The sequence below is a fragment of the Perca fluviatilis genome, chromosome 11, assembly GCF_010015445.1.
Source record: "Perca fluviatilis chromosome 11, GENO_Pfluv_1.0, whole genome shotgun sequence".
NCBI lineage: Eukaryota > Metazoa > Chordata > Actinopteri > Perciformes > Percidae > Perca > Perca fluviatilis.
This window is the reverse complement of record NC_053122.1, coordinates 16,540,806-16,562,178: the sequence shown is the minus strand read 5'-3', so window position 1 is coordinate 16,562,178 and position 21,373 is coordinate 16,540,806. Positions and strand designations below refer to the sequence as shown.

Here is a 21,373-nt window from a genome sequence, read left to right as displayed (position 1 = left end):
TCTCCGAGAAAAACCCAGCAAAATATGCAAGCTTCGTTCTCATTGGTCGAGGAGAGTCACGTGACCGCCTGAGCCCCACCGAGCTTATAAGGTCTCCGTCTGCTGGACAGACTGTAGATGGGTATGTGTGGAAACGATTTAACTCTTTGTTTTATCGATGCTGTGAGTAAATCCGCACCTTTAATGTGAAGAATATTCTCTGTGCTTTCACATTTTGTCAGCTAGTGGCGTGTATAACATCTGTAGATGGCTATTAACGTGTAAATTTGGGACTAAACGGATTGGAGAGGGAGAACAGTAATGTGCACTTGACGTCATCTTTTCCGCTGCTGTGTGTTGCGGTCATGGATGTATAAGCGGTTAGTGGGAACTTTCTCGAAGATCACGGTTGAGGTTAACAGTGGAATGGCAGTTCTTTCTTGTGATCATGGCTAAATAATTTGGCGACAGTTTCATTAATAAACTGAATGCCCCTTTCACCCCGAGGCGCCAACTCATTGTATCGGCCAGCTTTGAGTTGGTTGCGCAGTGACATTTGCATCATGGTGTATGTTGCGCGCATGCGTCATGGTGCATAATATTATATGTTGCAGAGCAAGCTCGAAAGCTGAAAGTCGCAAGAGGAAACTGGAGTGGGGGAGGGGCACCGGCTAGACACGAAAACGCCACCGGGGTGGGATTAAAATGACAGGAGCAGTTGTTGGAAGGGGGCTGTGTGTTGAAGGCAATGGCAAGAGGGTTTATCATAATAGCTTGACCGGATTAATTTAGAAAAATATGAGTGTCCAGATATTAATTTTACATGGCTATAACTTAACTATAACTATAGTTTAAGGTAATTTTGTCATTAAGGCTTATTCTCCAATTAATATCCACGTTATTGTTTTGAGTATGCATTGTTGATACCTTTATTTAAATCAAGAATAGCCAACACAAAAGCAAATTCTCCAATTTAGTTTTGACTAGTGACAATGACATGGCATATTATTCATAATTTGATATTGCTTAATTTGTTTAGTTTTTTTTTGGGGGGGGGGGGGTATTTGAAGCTAATGATAATCAAAGTGGCATTGGGTTAGTATAGAATGAATTGCAGAAAGCCTTTCTGTAATATGTATTCAGTCAAGCTAGATTTAAAATAATCTTTGACATCACTGCATTAAGAATTCAGACTAGAAATATGTATTTGGATGTCTTCTTTTTTTGGTTTGTACATTTTTTCAGTTTTGTGGGGATGGACTCGTTTGCAATTGCCTTATATGCCACAACTGCACATGACTCCTTAAAATGCATTTATGTACTGTGTAACTGATAGTCAAGTGAAACCCTCTATAAACTTGTCAGAGAAAGCTGTCACTTAAGTAAGGTTGACAATGGAAACTGCGACACAAGCTTCTTTTCTTTTACAGCACGGCCCCATGTGGTAAAGCTTGGTGATATTTAACAAAATAGAATAGTACTTTTTGTCCGCTAAAACAGTACAATGCAGAAAATAGCATCACTTAACAAATAAATGTATATAAGACATGGCAAAATAATTCTTAAAAAAAAACATTGATGCCAGAAAATACCTGTAAGATACCTAGTTTCTTTTATATGCATTTATATTTCAAGCTCTATTGACAAGTGTGCCTAATAGAGCTGTAGTTGTTGTCAAGGCCATATTATAAATGTATTATTTGTAAAATTAATTCAGTTATATTTCCTTGTCATTGTTGGGATCCTGTAAGTGACACAATGACACCTAGAGCACAGGTATATGAACATTTTATTTACACAACATTAAGCATAATGTCAGCTTCAGGGACAAGTGGCTTTTGATAAAAGCAGATGGTGGCCCAAAAATGCCTACAGGTCCGGTCTTACACCGAAGCCTGGTCCTTTAGGAGGCTCTGTCAGAGAAGTCAATCCGCCTGCAGGCTCACAGGAGAAACGGCCGTTCCTGTAGAAAAAGGAAAAGAAAATATGTCTTATCATGCAATCGGTGCAGTTACAATGTTCCAGAAAATTCTGCAAACTAATTTTGATTGATCAACCAGAAAAGTATAATAATTCAAGATGACTGTATGTACCTAGGCCCAGGTGGTGGGATTCTGCCTGCTTTAAGTTCATCAATAATGTCCTCAATGTCCTTAGGTGAGAGGTCCTCCTGGAAACAAGAACAAAGCAGGATAAATGAGAAGAAAGTAGAATAGTGAACTGCTTTTCACAGTTTTTCACATCCTTCAATCTGCATGAGCACCTTCTCATCCCTATTAAACTCAATCCTAAGAAGATAGTGGGGAAGGTTAGGAGGCCATACTTTGGATACTAATTTTGCAATATTGCATGGAGTTCATTATGATTATAGCTAATTCTAAAAAAGCAATACTTTTCCAGATATATAAAGCAGGTTTTACACTGTCAGTCAAAATGATCAGACTTCCTACATAACCCTTTTCAAAATTTCAAAATAACTGTTGTCTAGGGCAAAAGGACATGCAGAATGTTTCTGCCCTGGGCCAAAACTGAATCCGATATAGTAATAGTCAAAATATCTAAATGTTAAAGTGCGTTACAAAAGATAATTAAGCTGTCGGTCAAATCCACCTCAAAATAACATGAGTCTCCTAAAGTCAGTGCTAAAAAGGTTAAACCAAATAACTGACTTGAATTTATTTTTAACATAGGTAACCAAAGCAGGGCTGGTTCTGACGGATTATTTTTTAAACCCAACCAAATCACAAAAGGTTGTGTTTTACAACTATATAGCCTGATCCAACAACACCAAAAAAGGGCAGAGTTACTGCATTATTTACTGTGTTAATATACAGACTGAATCAGACATTTACATTGCAAAAAAACAGACATGCTGTTGAACAGGCATATCTGTGTAGTTACACTAATCTTGCCTCTACTGTTCCTAAGATGCTTCTTTCCAGGTTTAGAAGCCCTAAACAACTAGATACATGCTTGTTCACAAACTGTACCATCTTGAATAAAACTTAATTCATGCAATTGCTGCATGAATTAATCTAATAGCCAAAAAGTGTGTGGCTTTCTGAGAGCTAATTATTCACCTAAATTGCTAAACTACCACCTTTTTTACCACTTACTCTAGTTGTTAACACATTGTACCTATTGTGTCTCTAATGATCGCACCTCAGCTGTTATTAGGTGTTACAGAAAATACCTCCTTTCAGTCGCATTTTTTTTTTATTGAGTCATTCGCTTGTGCTTAACTTGCAATAACTAAACTTCCCATGGCAATTGAGTGCAGAATTAGTTTTAGATCATTGTTAACCACAAATCCAAAAGCAAGCTTTTTTTTATATATCACATCTGGTTCATAAAGTTAATCTTTCTCCAAACTGAGGTCATGCACAAGACAAAGTTGTTATTCCAGCCATATTATTATTCATTCAAGATTATTTTTCTGGTTTCCATTTCCCCCCGTTTATTTGGTTTGAGCCTCACAAATGTAGACACCTGCATTGGCGTCCAAAGGAAAAAAAAAAGGTATCACTCCCGAAATAGGACTGAGAGATGTATTCTTTGCAAAACTCATTTCAGGCTTTAACCTAATTTAGGTATAATGTTCAGTTTTGAAGCCATCTACATCACACAGTAGTCAAGCACTCACATAATAGTTGTCGTTGATCTGGACCATTGGAGCATTTACACAGGCACCTAGGCATTCCACTTCTATTAGCGTGAACATCTTGTCTGGAGTAGTCTCTCCAACCTTGATACCTGTGGAAAAACAAATGAGACGTGCCTTATATTTAGCTAATCTCCTCTGACAAGCTGCAGATTATGTTACCCAAACAACAAATACTTTTATCTCAAGCAGTTACAAACATTTACAAGCACTACCTGACATTACAAAGTGGTAACACTATATTTGAGTTATAACAAAACGTATAGCCTCCCTATTTGGTTGATTAAAAGAACAAACAAATATGTGGGTGCTTTATTAAATTCCACAGAGACTGAAATAGGTTAGCAGTCGTCTGGCTTGATTTCAGTCTTATGTCTTCTTGTTTGCTGCTACAGCTTACTGTTTGAATTGCAGAGACATTTACATATTTGTTTCTAATTGTGTTTATCTCAAATACACACAATAAAAAAAAATGTCATCTGCCTTTTCAACTCTTCATTGGTGTCCCACCATAACATGGAAAATGGCTCTCTTACCCAGTTTGTTTTGGATGGCCTCCAGGATGCTGTCTGAGTTGCAAAGCATGCAGGGTGTTGTTGTGCAGATCTGAATGAAGTATTTTCCCACAGGCTGACGCAGGAACATCGTATAGAATGTTGCTACTTCATACACTCTCATTGGAGCAATTTCTAGCACCTCAGCGACCTGAATAAAAACAATTACAAGCATTCAATGAGGTTTATTTACATGACACATAAGACATGGTGTTGTATGGCCTTTCGTATAAATGTTATCCAACGGATTCTAATTGGCATCACACAGCTGTAAAACAAATTGCAGAAGAATCCCTGTACCTTGTTCATGGCGGAGATAGGGAGCCATCCATGTTGCCTCTGGGCTAAATCCAACACTGGGATGGTGGCTGCTTGCTTATGTCCAACAGGGTACATTGAAATGATAGCCTCAATCCTCTACAGGGGGAGGGGGGAAAAAAGATATTTTACCATGAATGTGGAGCTGTTCAGAATAAGAGTCACTTTTGTACTTCAACAATTAGTACTTCAACCAATTAGACCAATTTAACCAAAACAAAATTATTACCTACACAGATATATTATAAACCTTTATATATAATATATAGATTTACAAGAGATGTACTGACACCATTATATGGATTGACAATAACTTCAAATAGTAATATGAAGGTTCAATGTTTTAATAATAACGACCAGGTGCTCATATTTTACTGTGGATATGGGGAAATCTCTTATCTTTTCAGATGATAAAAAAAAGATTGAAAACCGGAAAATTATTTGAATGAAACTAGTGAAACAGAGACTGGCTCGAAAAGTGTGTGAGACACCCATACAATTCAATAGAATAATTAATAACCGAAAAACATTATCATAATCATTAAAAAACTAAAGATAGGCATGTCTGCAATGCAAATCTGAACTGGCCAATTCAGGTGGAAAATATTAGATATTGGTCAGTGCATACCCTAAATTTACTGCTCAATAATGATGTCAACATACCTTTTTGTTTTCCTCAGTGAAGTCAAAAGGAGTATCTGAGTTGTTGTCAGGAGTATCTCTGTGCTAAAACAGAAAGACCACAGGATTAAATGACAGTTAACATTGTTTACACCAGAGGTACAATTGTTTATATTAAATCCTGTTTCAAAAATGTAAAGTTGCTATTATGGATTAATATTTACTCAACAACAACCACTTCCATGTGAGTAACACACACTGCCCCCTTGTGAGCAGCAAATATCCTTTGTGCAGTTAAGTAAAAACGTAAAATGTAATAGTGTTTGAAGTTAAAATTGTCAAAAAAACAAAAACACCTTTACTATCAAGGGACAATACAACCATGGCATGTTTCCATTACATGAGAATATCACGTGATGTTTTTGTTGCACAGCATGGCTCTAATAGCCTCTGAAGGCAGCTACCAGGATAAATTAAGCAGCCATGGAAAACTGATAGCTTTGGGATTATTTAAGAAAATATGGAAGCACAAAAGGCTCAGGGACAGCTTCACCCCACAGGCCGTAAGACATTTGAACTCTTGAGCTCTGAGCTGATCGCAAGTCACTTTACCCAAAGACTGTCACTTTATCTTTATGTACTGTTTTAACCTCTGTGTGTGTGTGTGTGTGTGTGTGTGTGTGTGTGTGTGTGTATACACACACATATATATATATATATATATATATAACCGAATAATTCTTTTTTATATGAATTTAATTAGTATTGGAGTTGGAGGGACCAAAGATTTTCATTGAAACAACTGCTTCTGTACTCTCTCTCTCTCTCTCTCTCTCTCTCTATATAGATATATATATATGTAACCGTATTTCACATTTTATGTAGTATTGTATCCCTATATTTTTACGTTGTACTATTTTCTGTCTTGTCTTATATTCTCATTTAGTTTTTTTTTTTTACTTGGGATTTTCTTTTCTTTTTTATATGAATTTAATTAGCATTGGAGTTGGAGGGACCCAAGATTTTCACTGAAACAACTGCTTTTGTATTTGTTGTGCATTTCATTTTAAATAACTTGAAATTTAAAACAAGCATATCACTGAGTCATGCATTGATCACATTTACACATTAGTTTTATTGGCTGAAAGAAATACAAATATGTCCACCTTAAATAATAGGTTTATACAGTTTATGAAACTCAACTGGCGTAAGTTTGTGTTGTTATCAGTATTGTGTGTAAATGCTGGAGTGAAACAGGCCTATTTCATATAGAATAATTAAGTTGTATGGACAAGACTTCAATCTTCCAAATGTGGAACACAGAATGAAGAAAATAAAGCTGATTTTACTTCCTCCTGTTTAATCCTGTTTCACAAGATTCCAGTCCCACATAGGTTTTGTTTACCCATTTAAAATGCAACAACTTATAAATAATGCATTTTCAAACTATAGCTAACATGTTGTATATGAATATACCCTACACTGTAACATCACAAAAATAAAAATAAAAAATGGACTGATGCTTTGACATAATACAAAGTATCTGTGTACCTTATAATCTGCATGGTCTCTATTACAGCTAGGCTGCAGTGATACAAGACCACAGATGTCAGTTATAAGGACAATTAACAGTAATACAGATCTAGACAATATTGCATATTATTCTGGATGTTTTAAGGACCAGAAAAATGTGATTGCCTATTTTGGTGGAGCTACAGTGTGAATTTTTGTTCTCCCTGGTATGTCAGCAATTCATTGCTTTCCCATGTAAAAGCAGTCCCTGATTTAATAGCTAGAATAAAATAATCCAGACAGAATTGAAAACACTAATATTCTGGCCCCATTAACCAAACTTGACATTTGTATCACAGTTTCTGGCTGAAGGACAAAGACAACATGACAATCTAACCATAATTATTATGGTTATAATATTACCCCATGAGCTGCAGAATGTGACACACAACAACACTTAAAGCCAATTGTGAGGTGTTTAACAAGGATTAAACAATTAAGCCTGGCCACAAACACCACCACACACATCTCTTGACTTTGGCAAATAAACTGCAACTTACAACAAAGATTCCACCAGCTCCAGCGCGTGCAGCAGAACGATGCAGACTCCTGACCTGCGAATACAGAGAAAAAAGTAGACCGATAAAATACCTGGTAGTGTAGAGAGAGAGAGAGACTTTTGGTGGTTATGTCGAAATAAATGGAAAAGTTATTTATTTTTTTAAATAGAAAAGTTAAACTGAAAAATACAAACTGGTGATGTTGTCATTGTCTACCACAGAGACATTGTGTTAAGACTTCTTTTTTTTTTTTTACATAATTTGGTATATTTGTTATAGCTACGCATTAACTGACATTCTGTAAATTAACAACCATAACACAATTATCTGGTAAATAAAAAATATAATTGTTCGTTTCATTGTATGTAACTATTTAATTTAAGCTTAAAACATCACAACATAGGATACCCGGCCTCGCATAAACATAACTTGAATACTTATGGTATATGTCTAAATAAATGATCCCCGCAATCACACAAATGTGTCCGTTTACATTGACATTTACACATTTCAGAGGTAGAAATTACAGGTCGTATCTTAGTAATAGATACATCCTTGACGTACTAATTTGCATCTTTATTACTTTGTCACTCATTATTAGTAATACAAGATAATCATAAAAGACTATTTAAGATATTGCCGGTTTAAACCACACAATGCTAGCAGTGATTAAAATAAGTGCTTTGCCATATTGTACAACTGCAGTATCAGCGCTCACACACAGCTAACTAGCTACAGCATCGAATGAGTTACGTGTTTTCAACCAAACTCACACTTGTTTTTCTATCTAAAATCAAATTGTTATATAATAATAATCAAGCTATTTCTGATGCGCAGTTTCTCCTGTCCAGGGTACGTTTTCCTTTGCATTGCTTATAGTGTCCAAAGTTCACCTTGTACACGTTTAACAGCAGTAAGCTAAATTAGCTAGCATGCTAACGTTAACGTTACCCAACGATACATAACGCTAGCCTAGCGGCCTCCACTGCTTGCCCTTGTGAGAAGTCATAGCATTTCTTTCTCCAAATTATCAAAAATGGCATTTCAACTTTTACCCAGAACCATAAAGAATATCACAAACATACCGTCTGCGATACTGCAGAGCGGACTGCAGCAGACAAAAACATCTTGGGGCTTAAAGTTTGATGTGTTAGCAAATGGACAGGACAACAGCTGCGTCCGACATCAACACAAGTGTTTTGACGCTCGATTGAGAGGGTCTGACGTGAGATTCTACGTCATACGTCAGTCGCGGCGCAACAGAATCGATCCCAGATTGAAATTTGAGATTAAAAAAAACTAATCGTGCCAAAAGCCATTTAAACCATAGATTTAACAATGATTTAACCATAATGTATTATGGTATAATGTGTTCACGTTGCATGTTTACCGGGGTTTACTAGGATCAAATATTCCAAAGTATAGCAAATATTTTTATTACACGTTATTTCATATTATAATAATACAATGTAATAATAATAAAAATAATAAATAATAATAATAATAATAATAACTTTTATTTAACACTTTTGAAAACAATGCTACAAAGTGCTTCTCTGTAATAAAATATTTAGTTACAATCACGATCAGGGATTTTGTTTTCTGGCTGACAAAATGCTGTTCTCTCTCTCTCTCTCTCCCTCTCTCTTCTCTTATCTTCTCTTCTCTCTCTCTCTCTCTCTCTCTCTCTCTCTCTCTCTCTTCTCAGACCACACATCACCCTTCCTGTCAGTGTCAAATCAAACCTCCTGGTGCCTGCATGAATCCCCAGCATTCATCTGGTACTGCACACTTTCTCCACCTCCTTGCTTGGGAAAATAATGCGATCAACAGGCCAGGGAGGGCTCACCCAATGAAAAAGTGGGAGTGCCGAACCCTGCTAGTCGATTGGCTGCCCTGGCCCTAAGAAGACCTGCAGCTCAGGGATTAGAGGTGGGTCTTTATGCATGCTGAATTATGTTGCTTCAGTACAAGAGGCCTTGTAGTGTTCTAACTTTACTCAGGAGGATCCAGACAGATCAGCAGTGACTCCAGATTAACCCATTTTCTGACTCACCCTCAGATTTCATAGGCCTGTCTGCATCTGTCCTTTCACAATGGTTGTTACTGAATCCCAGGACAAAATGTACTACCCTCCTGATGACCTAAAGAGGGATGCTCATGTGCCTGATTTTAACTCCTATCTGGCACTGTACAGGAAGTCTCTTGAGAATCCAGAAGGTAGGTCAAACACACAGTTTTTCCATGTATTCCTTCCTCCTTGTAGTCAGTATATCTCTGTGTTTACCTACCCTGTCTGCAGCCTGTAACACCTGAAATATCACTTTGTTTCAGCTTTTTGGAAGGAGGTTGCTGATGACTTATTTTGGAAGAAGCCAGCAACAGGACCAATGCTGCAGTACAACTTTGATGTGACAATAGGGAACATTTATGTCAAATGCATGGAAGGGGCTAAAACCAACATGTGCTATAATGTCCTGGACAGGCTTGTGAAGGAGAGGAATCTTGGTGAAAAGGTTGCCTATTACTGGTAAGCAACAACGTCTGTCCGCTATTAATGTTTGCTTTGATGGGAAATACTGCCTGGAGATGCAGTATGTCAGGTATTCCAGTTAATAGCAACTGTTGTGTCCCCTGTGCTGACCCCAGTGCATCAAAGCAAACCTCAGCTAGTCCAACACAGTGTTAAAATTATACCAGATTTTATGTGATTTGGGTACAACACATTTTACAATGTAGCATTACAGCAGGTTGTGTCAGAATCTTCCAATGAATAAAGTCCAATATAAGCCTTTTGGATTGTTTTCAGAACACGATTGTTTTCAGTTGCAATATTTGGGATATAAGCTCATACATTTTCTCACTCACTCTTTTAAGCTTCTGACTTCCACCAAACTTTTTAAATTATTTTTTAATGTTCAGTATCTTGCTGCTTACAGTAAAGCCTCACACCCTCGACATCACCAAAAAGGTTCTACTATATGTTGTTTTGCCAATAAGAAGAGGCTTAGTAAACAACAAATAGTGGTTATGCAAGCTCAATGTTCAATGTAACTGGGCAGAGTTGAGACCAGCCATCACCCACACACAAGGGTATCAATGCTGTTTGCACTACATCAAAACACTTATGTAATATATCTGCTCAAGTGTTTGCCATACTGATTTTTAGTATACAATATAAGGAGAATATAGTGTGTGATCTATGTTAATACCCTGTTTATATTCAGCTGCTTATTATTGTCCCGACATGGCCAAGATTTAGAGCTGATTCCCTGCCCACTGCACAAATAATTCTCCCTTTGGGTTTTCAGCAGCAGGCAATAGTGGTGAACACCACTTTTAGTCATCTTTAGCACATAAAAAAATAAAAATAATTGTATCTTCATTTAAATGTGGGAATTGTTGACACAACCAAACATTGCTTTGCTCAATGCACACATTCAGAGCTAACAGGGACATTTAGCAGTTAAATAAAAGAGTTCAAGGATTGGACCCTGTGGAACCTTCTGGAATTTGGTTGGCTCGGATACTGTACACATTTGCCAAGAGGTACAACATATAAGACCTCTAAAGACAATCAAATATGTGCACTTGCACTAGCTGTTGCATTTATGAGTGCAGAGTTTCTTTTATTTCACCATCATCATGGCAATAAAGGTGATGCCAAGTTTGTAGAGTGTTTTGGCTTCTGTCCTGCAACAGAGACCAGCTACAATGCTACCAGCTCGCCTGTGAAACATTGTGCCACATAGTTTTCTAAACAACTGTCCTGACAATCATCCAAACCCAATATAGACCCTGCAACAGCGGGAACAAGTTATCTCCTCTGTGAACTCCGAGAACTCACAGGACGACATTATGTTGTCTGAGAGGGTACGTTTGGAGGGAACAGTGAATCTGGAGGGTGTTTATGTCTGTCATAAAAGGATAAAAAAAAAAGCCAAACCCCTGGTTAGCACTATGTATTCAACACATACAGACAGATCTTCATACAATCTGAGACAGGTTTTGCATTACAGTAACATATTTGGGTTGTGTGTTGACTTCTCAGGGAGGGGAACTCACCTGACCACCACATGGCCATCACTTACAGCCAGCTGCTGAGCCAGGTCTGCCGCTGTGCTAATGTCCTCAAGAAAATGGGTGAGAAACTAAAATCTTACATCTATATAATATGATAATACCTAAATATGAATTGCCAAGTAGCTAAAAATAGAGATGACTTGATCCTTACAAATGACCTGTAGCAGTCCAAAGTTTGAGTAAAACAAGAAAGACATCAACACATGCCGAAATCATTGCTAAATTCAGCTTGGACATAATGATAATAAATAATATAGCATGCCAAAACACACCAGATATGGTTCTATGCGGTATGCCCATTGACATACATTACAGTATCTGACACATATCCAACATATTGAAACTCACCTTAAAGCTACATTGCCGTTGCTGGATTGAGTTGAGAAGTAACCCAGATGTGGCCAAGATGTGATTTGTGTTATCAAAAACCTCAAGTCTACTTGTTTCCTTGTTTAAGGTGTAAAAAAAGGAGACAGGGTGTCTATTTACCTTCCCATGATCCCAGAGCTGGTTTACACTATGTTGGCCTGTGCAAGGATAGGCGCTGTTCACTCCATTGTGGTAAGTAGTACGATGAACAGCCCCTTTCTTCATGCCAACAATGTTTAGTCTTTGTTTCACCCATTTTTGGAGAAGCAGAAAAGTGGGGTTGGCTACATAAATATGTAACATAATTTAATGTCAACATGTTAACAAAGTATACAAGATTTTTATCTTATGTGAGAAACCTTACCTTCTCTGCTGCTCCAAGCAGGATTCAATCAGCATTGTTTTATGGTACCATTTAACCCATATGAAGCATGCATGAGTTCTAATCTGTGTGAAAGTATTTTTTCCTCAGTTCATCTCAGTTCAAATTAAGTCATTTTTGCAGACAGTCAATATGTAGGTAAACAGTGTTTGCCTTGCTTCTGTAGTTATCAGCTATTCTCTGTGTGAACACAGCACTGACAGCAACTGCATATATGGTATATATGGGTCAGACATTTACTGGCTGTATCTAGCTTGGGAAGGCATCAGACATTCTTTGCAAGGAAGCCAACACTATTTTAGCTTCTCAATCTTCCTCATCCATGCAAAGGTTAGTAGCCTTGTTAAAAATATCTTCAGGCTGCTCCAAGGCAGGTTTGCTTTATGACTGGCAAAGGCCTGTTTTGGCAGACTTAAGTGTCAGCGACCTTGTCTTTGATTGGTCATTGTTGTACATTTTCCAACTTTTTTATCTTATTTGATATGAACATCACTTAGCAAATTAAGGATCTTTGGGATAGTGCCACCCTCTTGGATTCTCACGTGACTGTTAATGTTAATCATAAGTTAGCTTGCCATGAAATTAAATCATAGATGGAGCCAGACAGGACAGCCAATGCCACTCATGCAGTGACACTTTGCTGAGTGCAGAGTCCTCAGTGATTCATAATGCTGTCATCAACACTGAAACATTATACTGTGAACTATTAACCTTGCCCAGAACACAAGCGTCAAAGTATTCTTGCTTTAAATGTTACAAGTCATATCTGAGACACCAGAGCTTGATTTTTTGATTTTGAAGGGAGTGTACGTAGTTTAGGCCAAATTTGTTTGGTTGCCACATTTTTGCTCAGCGCTCTGTTGTTAAAGCAACGAGCACCTTTGGGCTAAAGGTCCAGTCCAGTTTATTACAATTTGGGGCTAATTTTTTCCATTAATATTTATAATAATACAACATTGTATTGACAAAGTTAATTGCAGAGATCCAGAAATGCAATATGCAATATTACTGCTATAATGGCATCTGACAAGAAACATGAGCAGTTGGAGGATCATTTTTTTGACAACTTGTTAGCTTAACATCCATCACAGTCTACAGACTTGCACATAATTACAATGGTTGTGTGCCCACGTTTCCTGACCAGCGAGGGATTGGTTTAGATAATCTGGCTGAACTGTTGGCTTGTTTACAACCTATCATGTTTCTTGCCCTGTGACTGTGTCAAAAAAAATGAGTACAATGTTATCAATCGAAATGATGGACAATACAGTAAGACACAAGTTGTACTAAACCCAAATTATCCTTTTGAAGGTCATACATTTTGTCTTGTCTTTCTCTTTGCATGTCCAGTTTGCAGGCTTCTCCTCTGAGTCTCTGTGTGAGAGGATCATGGATGCCCAGAGCAGTGTTCTGGTGACAGCAGGCATGTGGTGTAGCGCTCAAGTATAAGATTGTTTTCAAGTTGAAAAGAGACTCAGTGTTTAAATACCTTCTCCATGTCAGTTCACACGGTTCATCATCTGTCTCTCCATCACTCTCCCACTTTACATCCCTTTGTAATATACAGATGGTGTTTATAGAGGAGAGAAGCTGATCAACCTGAAACAGATTGCGGACGAGGCTCTGGAGAAGTGCAGGGAAATGTAGGTCCTGCTTACAAGGCCACCAGTTCTTAGAATCCGCCATTATTTACACTAGCTGCTGGTAATGGGACTCAAATGCTGGCATACGAGTCACTAGACACACACACACACACACACACACACACACACACACACACACACACACACACACACACACACACACACACAGCAAAGCCCTATCAGCTGTTATCAAGGATGTTGAGGAAACACACTGTCGATTTTCCATATTACGGGGTAGCCGGGCAACATGGGGAGATCTGATTCATCGGAGAAGCCCAAGCTGCTCGTCTCTCGGGGCAGAGATGTGTTATCAGGGGTGCAGGGGTATCATTTAAAAATAAAATATATTATCCATTATACCAAAGCCTCATGTGCCAAGACAAAAGCTGAATCCAAATTTTTGCTTTAAAATATCACATTTTCCATATGAAACAGAGAGTTTGCCTGAAACTATTTGACACTTATTATAGATTAACCCTTATTATATTCGCTATTACCTTAATATTATATCATGAACATGAACATAACTTTTTTTTTTTTATTGATGTTTTGGTCAGACAAATACAAAACCATAATTGTTACATTATTACAGTTACATGAATAGGAGTTACATTGTGTCTTTTTTCAGTATTTGCCCGGTCTTTTATGTTTTTTCTTCACAAACAAAAAGAAAATAAAAATAAATAAATAAATAAAATAAAAAGTTTGCCGTCCAGCAACAACGTACAACTCAAGCCAGGCCAACTTAATATTATTATTATTCATTTTCTCCATTTTGTACTTCTGGTACTGCTACTTCTGTCTGTTTTAAGAGGGATCCTTCTTCTGTTGCTCTTCCCGAGGTTTCTCTCTTTTTCAGTTTTTTCAGTTTTTGTTTTTCATTATACGAGTCAAGGGTCAAAGGACAGAGGGTGTTGCATTTTAATTAGATTGTGAAGCCCTCTGAGACAAATATTTCATCTATATAATGAAATTGACAAGTGCAGTTGAAAAATTTAGCAAAAGAAGATGAGATGGAGAAAAAAAAAAAATCTCGTAAATTGGAATTTTCATGTGAAAACTGGCACAAACACTGGTAAACGTTTGGTCCAATATGAGAACAAAGACATGTCCCAAAAGCTCACATGGCACTTGACATTTTTTAAATACACGCAAAGCAGGCCACCAAAACCACTTAGTAGCGATAAGAAGAGGTTTCGATGCCTTTTATATCTTTTCTTTTTTTTCCTCAGAGCGTCACCTAGTGTCACTAAATGCCTCATCATCGAGCATCATGCACTCAGGATAAAAAGTGGAGCTGCATGCAACAAACTACAGGTAGGAGTGTTTTAAAACATATTCATTACACACTGTTAATACTGCTCATACTGTATATATCTAGCATAATCATATCTTTCCCCTTACCATTTATTCCATTCTATATGTGTTCTATGTGTTACTGTTAAGTCTGTATATACTCTGTATATTACTGCTTTTTGCACTTCTGATTAGATGTTAAACTGCATTCTGTTGTTTCAGTACCTTTGCAATGACAATAAAGTTGAATCTAATCTTTTTTTTTAAATCACTAAAAAACATGTTCTCTTCCAATTTAGTAGTCAGAGTATGCCTCCAAGGGGCACAGTAAATCACAGTCAGTTCCAAATTGACTTAGTGTGTTGCTGCTTGTATTTTGGTGCAAAGATTTTATGTCTGGCATTTGTTCCCTGTTCTGGTGCGTTCAGACCCCCTGGGACTCAGAATGTGATGTGTGGTGGGAGGAGGCGATGAGAGACTCTCCTGAAGAGTGTGAACCTGAGTGGCTGGATGCTGAGGACCCGCTGTTTATCCTCTACACCAGCGGCTCCACTGGCAAACCCAAGGTAAGATGTTTAGGTGTATGCATGTACAAACCAGTTTTTTTTAGTAGACACACACAGTAGCTTTGCGGGGGGGGAACCACATCTTTTGTATCACATGATCTATTTTCTACTCTGATAAGCCTGTAATAGCATTAACTGTGCTGGCTTTGACATAATCTGCTGTGAAGTAGGAAGCATTAATGGTTTTCTAAAAGGCGTAAATACAACCCTAGAAAGTTGAAAGCACCACAAATGCATTCGAGTTTTGTGTGTATTATATTTTATTACTACACAAAACACAGGGCTCAGAGCATCATAAAATGAAATCTTCTCCGTCTTTGTCACACACACACACACACCTCATCTCTTCAGCTACCTTCATTTTGCAATCTTCTGTCTTCGTGCTGAACAATCATCTCCTCATTCATGTTTCTGTCCTCGTGTACGGTACAGGGTGTTCTCCACACTGTTGCCGGGTATCTGCTCTACACGTCGCTGACCTTCAAGTATGTTTTTGACCATCACCATGACGATGTGTACTGGTGCACCGCCGATATCGGCTGGATCACCGGCCACTCCTACATCACCTACGGCCCCCTTGCGAATGGCGCCACAAGTGTCCTAGTGAGTCTGAAAGAGACTTTTATTTTTTTATTAAAAATCACCACAGTGCCATTAAAAGACACAAAGAGGCCCCTTTTAAGAACTTCTTAGAGATGTGTGTGTGTGTGTGTTTTTCCCAGTTTGAAGGTATTCCAGTTCACCCTCATGTTGGCCGGTTCTGGGAGATCATTGAGAAGTACAAAGTGACCAAGTTCTACACAGCTCCGACAGCCATCCGCCTGCTGATGAAGTACGGACGGGAACCGCTGCAGAAGTAAGAGCCTGCATCCTCTGAATGTCAAAGCAGCTCAGAAATTTTCAGATTTCCAGAAGCTACAACAGGAGTTTGACTTTCAAAACACAGCTTGGTGTGATAGGTGGTTCGCGTGTATTTTTACAACAGCTTTCATATGGAAATTTCCACCTTTCATTTTTGAAAGCTCTCTTTCTTGTGTTCTCACAGACTCCTTGGTGGTGAGGTGAAGAAAGCAAACTGTATAAATGATGAGCATGCCTTTTTCATGCATTTTCAACACTAAATTCACAAGACTCAAAAAAGATGCAAGGAAAACTCAATTTCTTAGTCTGTCAACACTCACTCCAAAGGTAAAGCTTTGAGAAAACAAGTTTTTGATAACTATTCAGAATCTGTATCAGCTTGTCAGTGCAACACCAAAGCTTGGCAAAAACAACAACACTTAAACACACCTTGGAAACAGGCACTGATTGTGTATATTTCCTTTTCCAAACCTGTTTTGCTTATTTGGGTTGACAACCATTAACCAGACATTTCACACACAGCTATAGTTCTATGGCATAAAATCTAAGGCAATAGTGTGACATTTTGGGAAATATGCTCACGATTGATACAACTCTCTTGCCTGTATGCTAAATATGAACCTGGAGCCAGCAGTCAGTTTGCTTAGCTTAGTTTAAAACAACTGGAAACGGGGAAACAGCTAGCTGTGTAAGGGATTATTGATACAATTAAATAAATCAAATCAAAAAGCTGGGTTCTGCCCTTCTCTGACAAGACACCAGGAAGCCTGGCCCAGCCAAGAAGTAGTTTGACACTGTAAAACCACAACTTGTCATTTTTTTCCACCTGTTCAACAAAAGCTAAAGAAAGTAAATAAGCATATTTCTCAAAATATCAAACTACTGCTTTAATTTCATCAACACTAAACATGTAAAACACCACCAGTGAAGGTAATAACAAATCAGTTGTCAGAATAAAAGAGCATAATTTTGCACTGATGTCTGTATGTAGCAAATCAATAATATGAAGTAGTAGATTTGGCAGAAAATAACATGTAATGTAAGAAGAAACATTCATAGTCAGACCATACAAAAACAACACATGTAGGGCCAAACAACCAACAGTCTGTTAACCAATTAGAGTTGCTAAAGACCACATGTGTCAAACTCAATCTTTGTTTTTGCTTGATTTGCTAAATTCTATGATGGCTAAGGAATTTAGGGTTTCATGTCATCAAAAATGTGACAAAAAGCGTACAAAAATGTCAGAAAAGCAACAAATTTACAAAAAGGTGACAAATGTCTGAGAAAGCCACAAAAAAGTCGGAACAAAATCAACAAAAAATGAAGGAAAAAGCTACCAAAATGTTTAACAAAAAGTGACATGCAGTAACAAAAGCACGTTAATAAACTCTACATGTCTGGCCCTTGGTGGGATTCTCTTTTTCCAGTGTGGCCCTCTGGGAAATGAGTTTGACACCCCTGATATAGACAATAGATATCTGAGGGAAGGTTTCTCATCTGCCTCTATTAGGTATGACCTCTCCAGCCTGAGGATTCTGGGTACTGTTGGTGAGCCGATCAACCCAGAGGCGTGGCAGTGGTACCACGAGGCCGTCGGTAAGGGCAGATGTCCCGTGGTCGACACTTTCTGGCAGACAGAGACCGTAAGTGCCGGCAACGCCATCTGCCTGCAGTTAACTCTCACTTCAGTTTAGAGGGTTAGAATACATTGTGGTCCATATGCTGTTTAGTTCAGAGGAATTACTTTAAAGTTGAAAACATCAAATAACAACTAAGAATCACCATTGATTTTTTTGAATTTAAAGTCTAGATGTCTGGACGATGTAGATGCAAATAAAAATGAATGACTGCGGAAATGACAAAGCCTAGTTTAGTAGGTTGCAATGACATTACATGTCATTTAGCTGACCCTTTTATCCAAAGCGACTTACAATTGCTATATATGTCAGAGATCGCACGCATCTGGAGCAACTATGGGTTAAGTGTCTTGGTTAGGGACACATTGATTGATGTATCACAGTGGGAATCAAACCCAGGTCTCCTACACCAAAGGCAGGTGTCTCATATATATATATATATATATATATATATATATATATATATATATATATATATATATATATATATATATATATATATTGTGTGTGTATATATATATATATATACATATATATACACACACAATTTTTTGTTTCCTCTTTAAATATCACTTTATTTCTCTACAGGGAGGTCATGTTTTGACTCCTCTGCCTGCTGCCACGCCACTGAAACCAGGCTCTGCTGTAAGTAACATTGGTCACCTCATACTTATAAATAAACAGACATTTATATGTAAATCTTAAACACACCAGCATCTCCACTGATGAGTATCATCAAACAAATCATGCTGGTAAGGAAGGGTTGGATCTGTCAGTATTTTTGTAACTAAACCAATGCAGGAGATCTATTTGTAGATTATGATCCAGGTTATGAGCTGAAAGAAACATACAGTAGATGTTAAATAAGAGAACAGTTATCTCACATTAAATCCACATCTTATATTTCAGACCTTTCCTTTCTTCGGGGTAGAGCCCACAATCCTCAACGAACACGGAGAGGAACTGGAAGGCGAGGCTGAGGGTTATCTTGTAAGTATTGTCTGTATTTTTATTTACCTGATTTAATTTCATTTGAGTTCTGAATCATGGTTTTCCCATGTAAAGCACTTTGTTTTGAAAGGTGCTGTATAAATAAAGTTTATTATTTGTATTAATGGCAGCAATAGTAGCAGTACTAGCAGTAATACCTCTGTCATGTTCTGTATGTGTTTTCTGTGTTTTGTTACAGGTATTCAGGAGGCCCTGGCCTGGAATAATGCGCACTGTGTACAGAAACCATGAACGCTTCGAGAACACCTATTTCAAGAAGTTCCCAGGCTTCTATGTAACTGGTGATGGTAAGTCAACACTCAAGTTCACCCATCTGCAACATAGATTGTATGTCATATTGATTTCTCACCAAAATACCAAATAGAGCCTCATGAAAGAGAAAAAAATATGCTATAAAAACTATTTTGCAGGTTATGCAACTTATTTTCTCCTCTCTCAGGCTGCAGGCGGGATAAAGACGGCTATTACTGGATCACAGGAAGAATAGACGACATGCTGAATGTGTCAGGTACTCTACTGTGTTAGTGTACAGCTGCTTCTTAAAACCTTAAAAAAAAAAAGTTATTACAATCCAAAAAGTAATTTTGACTTTATGTAATATAACAACAATAACTTCAACACACACATTTGAACTTGCAGCCTTTTGAGAGCATTTTCTTTCAATTTCCTGCCCAGAAACTTTGTGTTTTATGTTTATGTTTAGTCTCTTATGACTTTGTGTGTCTTGGTGTCAAGGCCACCTGATGAGCACAGCGGAGGTGGAAGCGGCTCTGACGGAGCACCCGGCTGTGGCGGAGGCTGCGGTGGTGAGTCGGCCTCACAAGGTGAAGGGCGAGTGTCTGTACTGCTTCGTCAGCCTCAAAGACAGCAGGGAGTTTACCCACACACTGGTGGAGGAGCTCAAGAGACTGGGTGAGGCTTAACAACACTTAATTGATCCCAGAAGGGAAATATAAGTATATATCGGATTATCAATTTATCACATTTACAACCTACAGTTCAGATTATAGTGTCTAAAGCACACTTGTAATGTAAATATGTAAATGTTTTGTATACAAGTGTGTAACTGTACACAACAATGCACTTTTCTTTTTTAAATAAAAAAAAATTGTGGTGAAAATAAAGCTTGGATTGTTTACAAACTATCTGACATGCTTTTGCAAACACCATTGAATGGAAGCAGGCAGTTTTAACATGTTATTAAAATTAGTTATATTTAAATTTCAGTCTAGGCGAGCTTTATTCTGCTCTGCACTGATTCCTTCTCTGTATTCTGTTGTCAGTGAGAGAGAAAATCGGACCAATCGCCACGCCAGACTTCATTCAAAATGCTCCAGCGCTGCCGAAGACTCGCTCAGGTAAACAGCTCAACGCCTCTTTAAAAACCCCATCCTCCTCTACTCTCCTCCTCAGTAACATCCGTCTCCTCTTTCTCTGGATCCATTTTAGGGAAGATCATGAGGCGAATCCTCCGGCAGATCGCACGCAATGAGAAGGACCTGGGTGACCTTTCGACTCTGGCCGACCCGAAGGTGGTGGAGGAGCTGTTCAGCCAGAGATGTGAAGCTGCAGCCTGAACAAATCTCTCGCTCTCTCTCTCGCTCTCTCTCTCTCTCTCTCTCTCTCTCTCTCTCTCTCTCTCTCTCTCTCTCTCTCTCTCTCATGCAACAGTACACATGAAAACATTTACAAACTGCTGGTTTCAGATCAGCAAGTGCACTTTTGGGATTCAATGAAGGGGCTGGGATCAGAAATGTATACCACTGACACTGAGACATTTAAAGTGTTGTTTTATGTGAAAAAAAGAAAAAAGTAGTTTCTTTAATTTAGTTGTTGCTTTGCATTTGGGCCAAGATGTCAAACAAACTAGACACACTATTACTAACTTTTATATTTTCATAAAAGTCTTTTCATGTCTCATATCGTTGTAAGAGGAAGTTAATCTTTTCTCTCTTTTTAAATCTTTAAATAAAATAGTCAGCTTTGCACACAGCTTTTTTTTGACTGACGCCTGATGTATATTTTTTAAATCTGTGATACATTTCTATGACCTGAGAATGAAGTGTTTTGTTGCCTTTGTCATTTTACCTTCAAGCTCAGCAGCTGATTGGCCCCCTCATGTGGCAGAAATTGTCCTCTACAACTGCTATCTGATGGTTTACTGGAAAAGCCCTTTTTACTCTACTGCACAAGCTTTCTGCCTTTTGTCCTTTAATGATGCACAGAGCAGACACACACAGGGCTTTGAGTGCAGCAGAGAGCAGTGATTATGAGGGACAAAGATCGAGTGATGCAGAGAAGAAGAGAGGGTTGTTTT

At 38.0% G+C, this 21,373-nt stretch overlaps 2 protein-coding genes across 3 annotated transcripts; one reads left to right on the top strand and one right to left on the bottom strand.

Annotated features, from left to right (window-relative positions):
• Positions 1–15: 15 nt before the first annotated feature.
• acss2l (acyl-CoA synthetase short chain family member 2 like) lies at positions 16–21,049 on the top strand. Of its 2 annotated transcripts, none has more exons than XM_039815831.1 (20): positions 16–121; positions 8,914–9,137; positions 9,268–9,425; positions 9,540–9,735; positions 11,257–11,348; positions 11,746–11,849; positions 13,390–13,462; positions 13,607–13,682; positions 14,915–14,999; positions 15,407–15,544; positions 15,977–16,147; positions 16,267–16,400; positions 17,919–18,051; positions 18,634–18,690; positions 18,955–19,035; positions 19,235–19,343; positions 19,496–19,564; positions 19,792–19,968; positions 20,340–20,414; positions 20,506–21,049. In XM_039815831.1, exons 3-20 carry the CDS (start codon positions 9,302–9,304, stop codon positions 20,631–20,633), a joined length of 2,022 nt encoding a protein of 673 aa, XP_039671765.1. In that variant the 5' UTR covers positions 16–121; positions 8,914–9,137; positions 9,268–9,301; the 3' UTR covers positions 20,634–21,049. The 2 variants fall into 2 exon arrangements, with proteins under 2 accessions (XP_039671765.1, XP_039671766.1); XM_039815832.1 differs by lacking the exon at positions 16–121 and adding an exon at positions 139–162.
• On the bottom strand, positions 1,751–8,434 carry ndufv2 (NADH:ubiquinone oxidoreductase core subunit V2). Its single transcript, XM_039815833.1, has 8 exons — positions 8,291–8,434; positions 7,206–7,259; positions 5,176–5,238; positions 4,495–4,611; positions 4,177–4,345; positions 3,623–3,732; positions 2,073–2,149; positions 1,751–1,942 (listed from the first exon to the last, which is right to left on the bottom strand). The coding sequence occupies exons 1-8, from the start codon at positions 8,330–8,332 to the stop codon at positions 1,849–1,851; spliced, it is 726 nt and encodes a 241-aa protein (XP_039671767.1). The 5' UTR covers positions 8,333–8,434; the 3' UTR covers positions 1,751–1,848.
• Positions 21,050–21,373: the final 324 nt, after the last annotated feature.

Coding starts and splice junctions, on each gene's coding strand:
- ndufv2 (XM_039815833.1), bottom strand. CDS start 8,332: ATGTTTTTGTCTGCTGCAGTCCGCTCTGCAGTATCGCAGACG. Junction 5,239..7,205: donor GAGCTGGTGGAATCTTTGTT/GTAAGTTGCAGT, acceptor TTTCTGTTTTAG/CACAGAGATACTCCTGACAA. Junction 1,943..2,072: donor ATCCCACCACCTGGGCCTAG/GTACATACAGTC, acceptor CTTTTTCTACAG/GAACGGCCGTTTCTCCTGTG.
- acss2l (XM_039815831.1), top strand. CDS start 9,302: ATGGTTGTTACTGAATCCCAGGACAAAATGTACTACCCTCCTGATGAC. Junction 19,344..19,495: donor CTTCTATGTAACTGGTGATG/GTAAGTCAACAC, acceptor CTCCTCTCTCAG/GCTGCAGGCGGGATAAAGAC. Junction 19,565..19,791: donor CGACATGCTGAATGTGTCAG/GTACTCTACTGT, acceptor CTTGGTGTCAAG/GCCACCTGATGAGCACAGCG.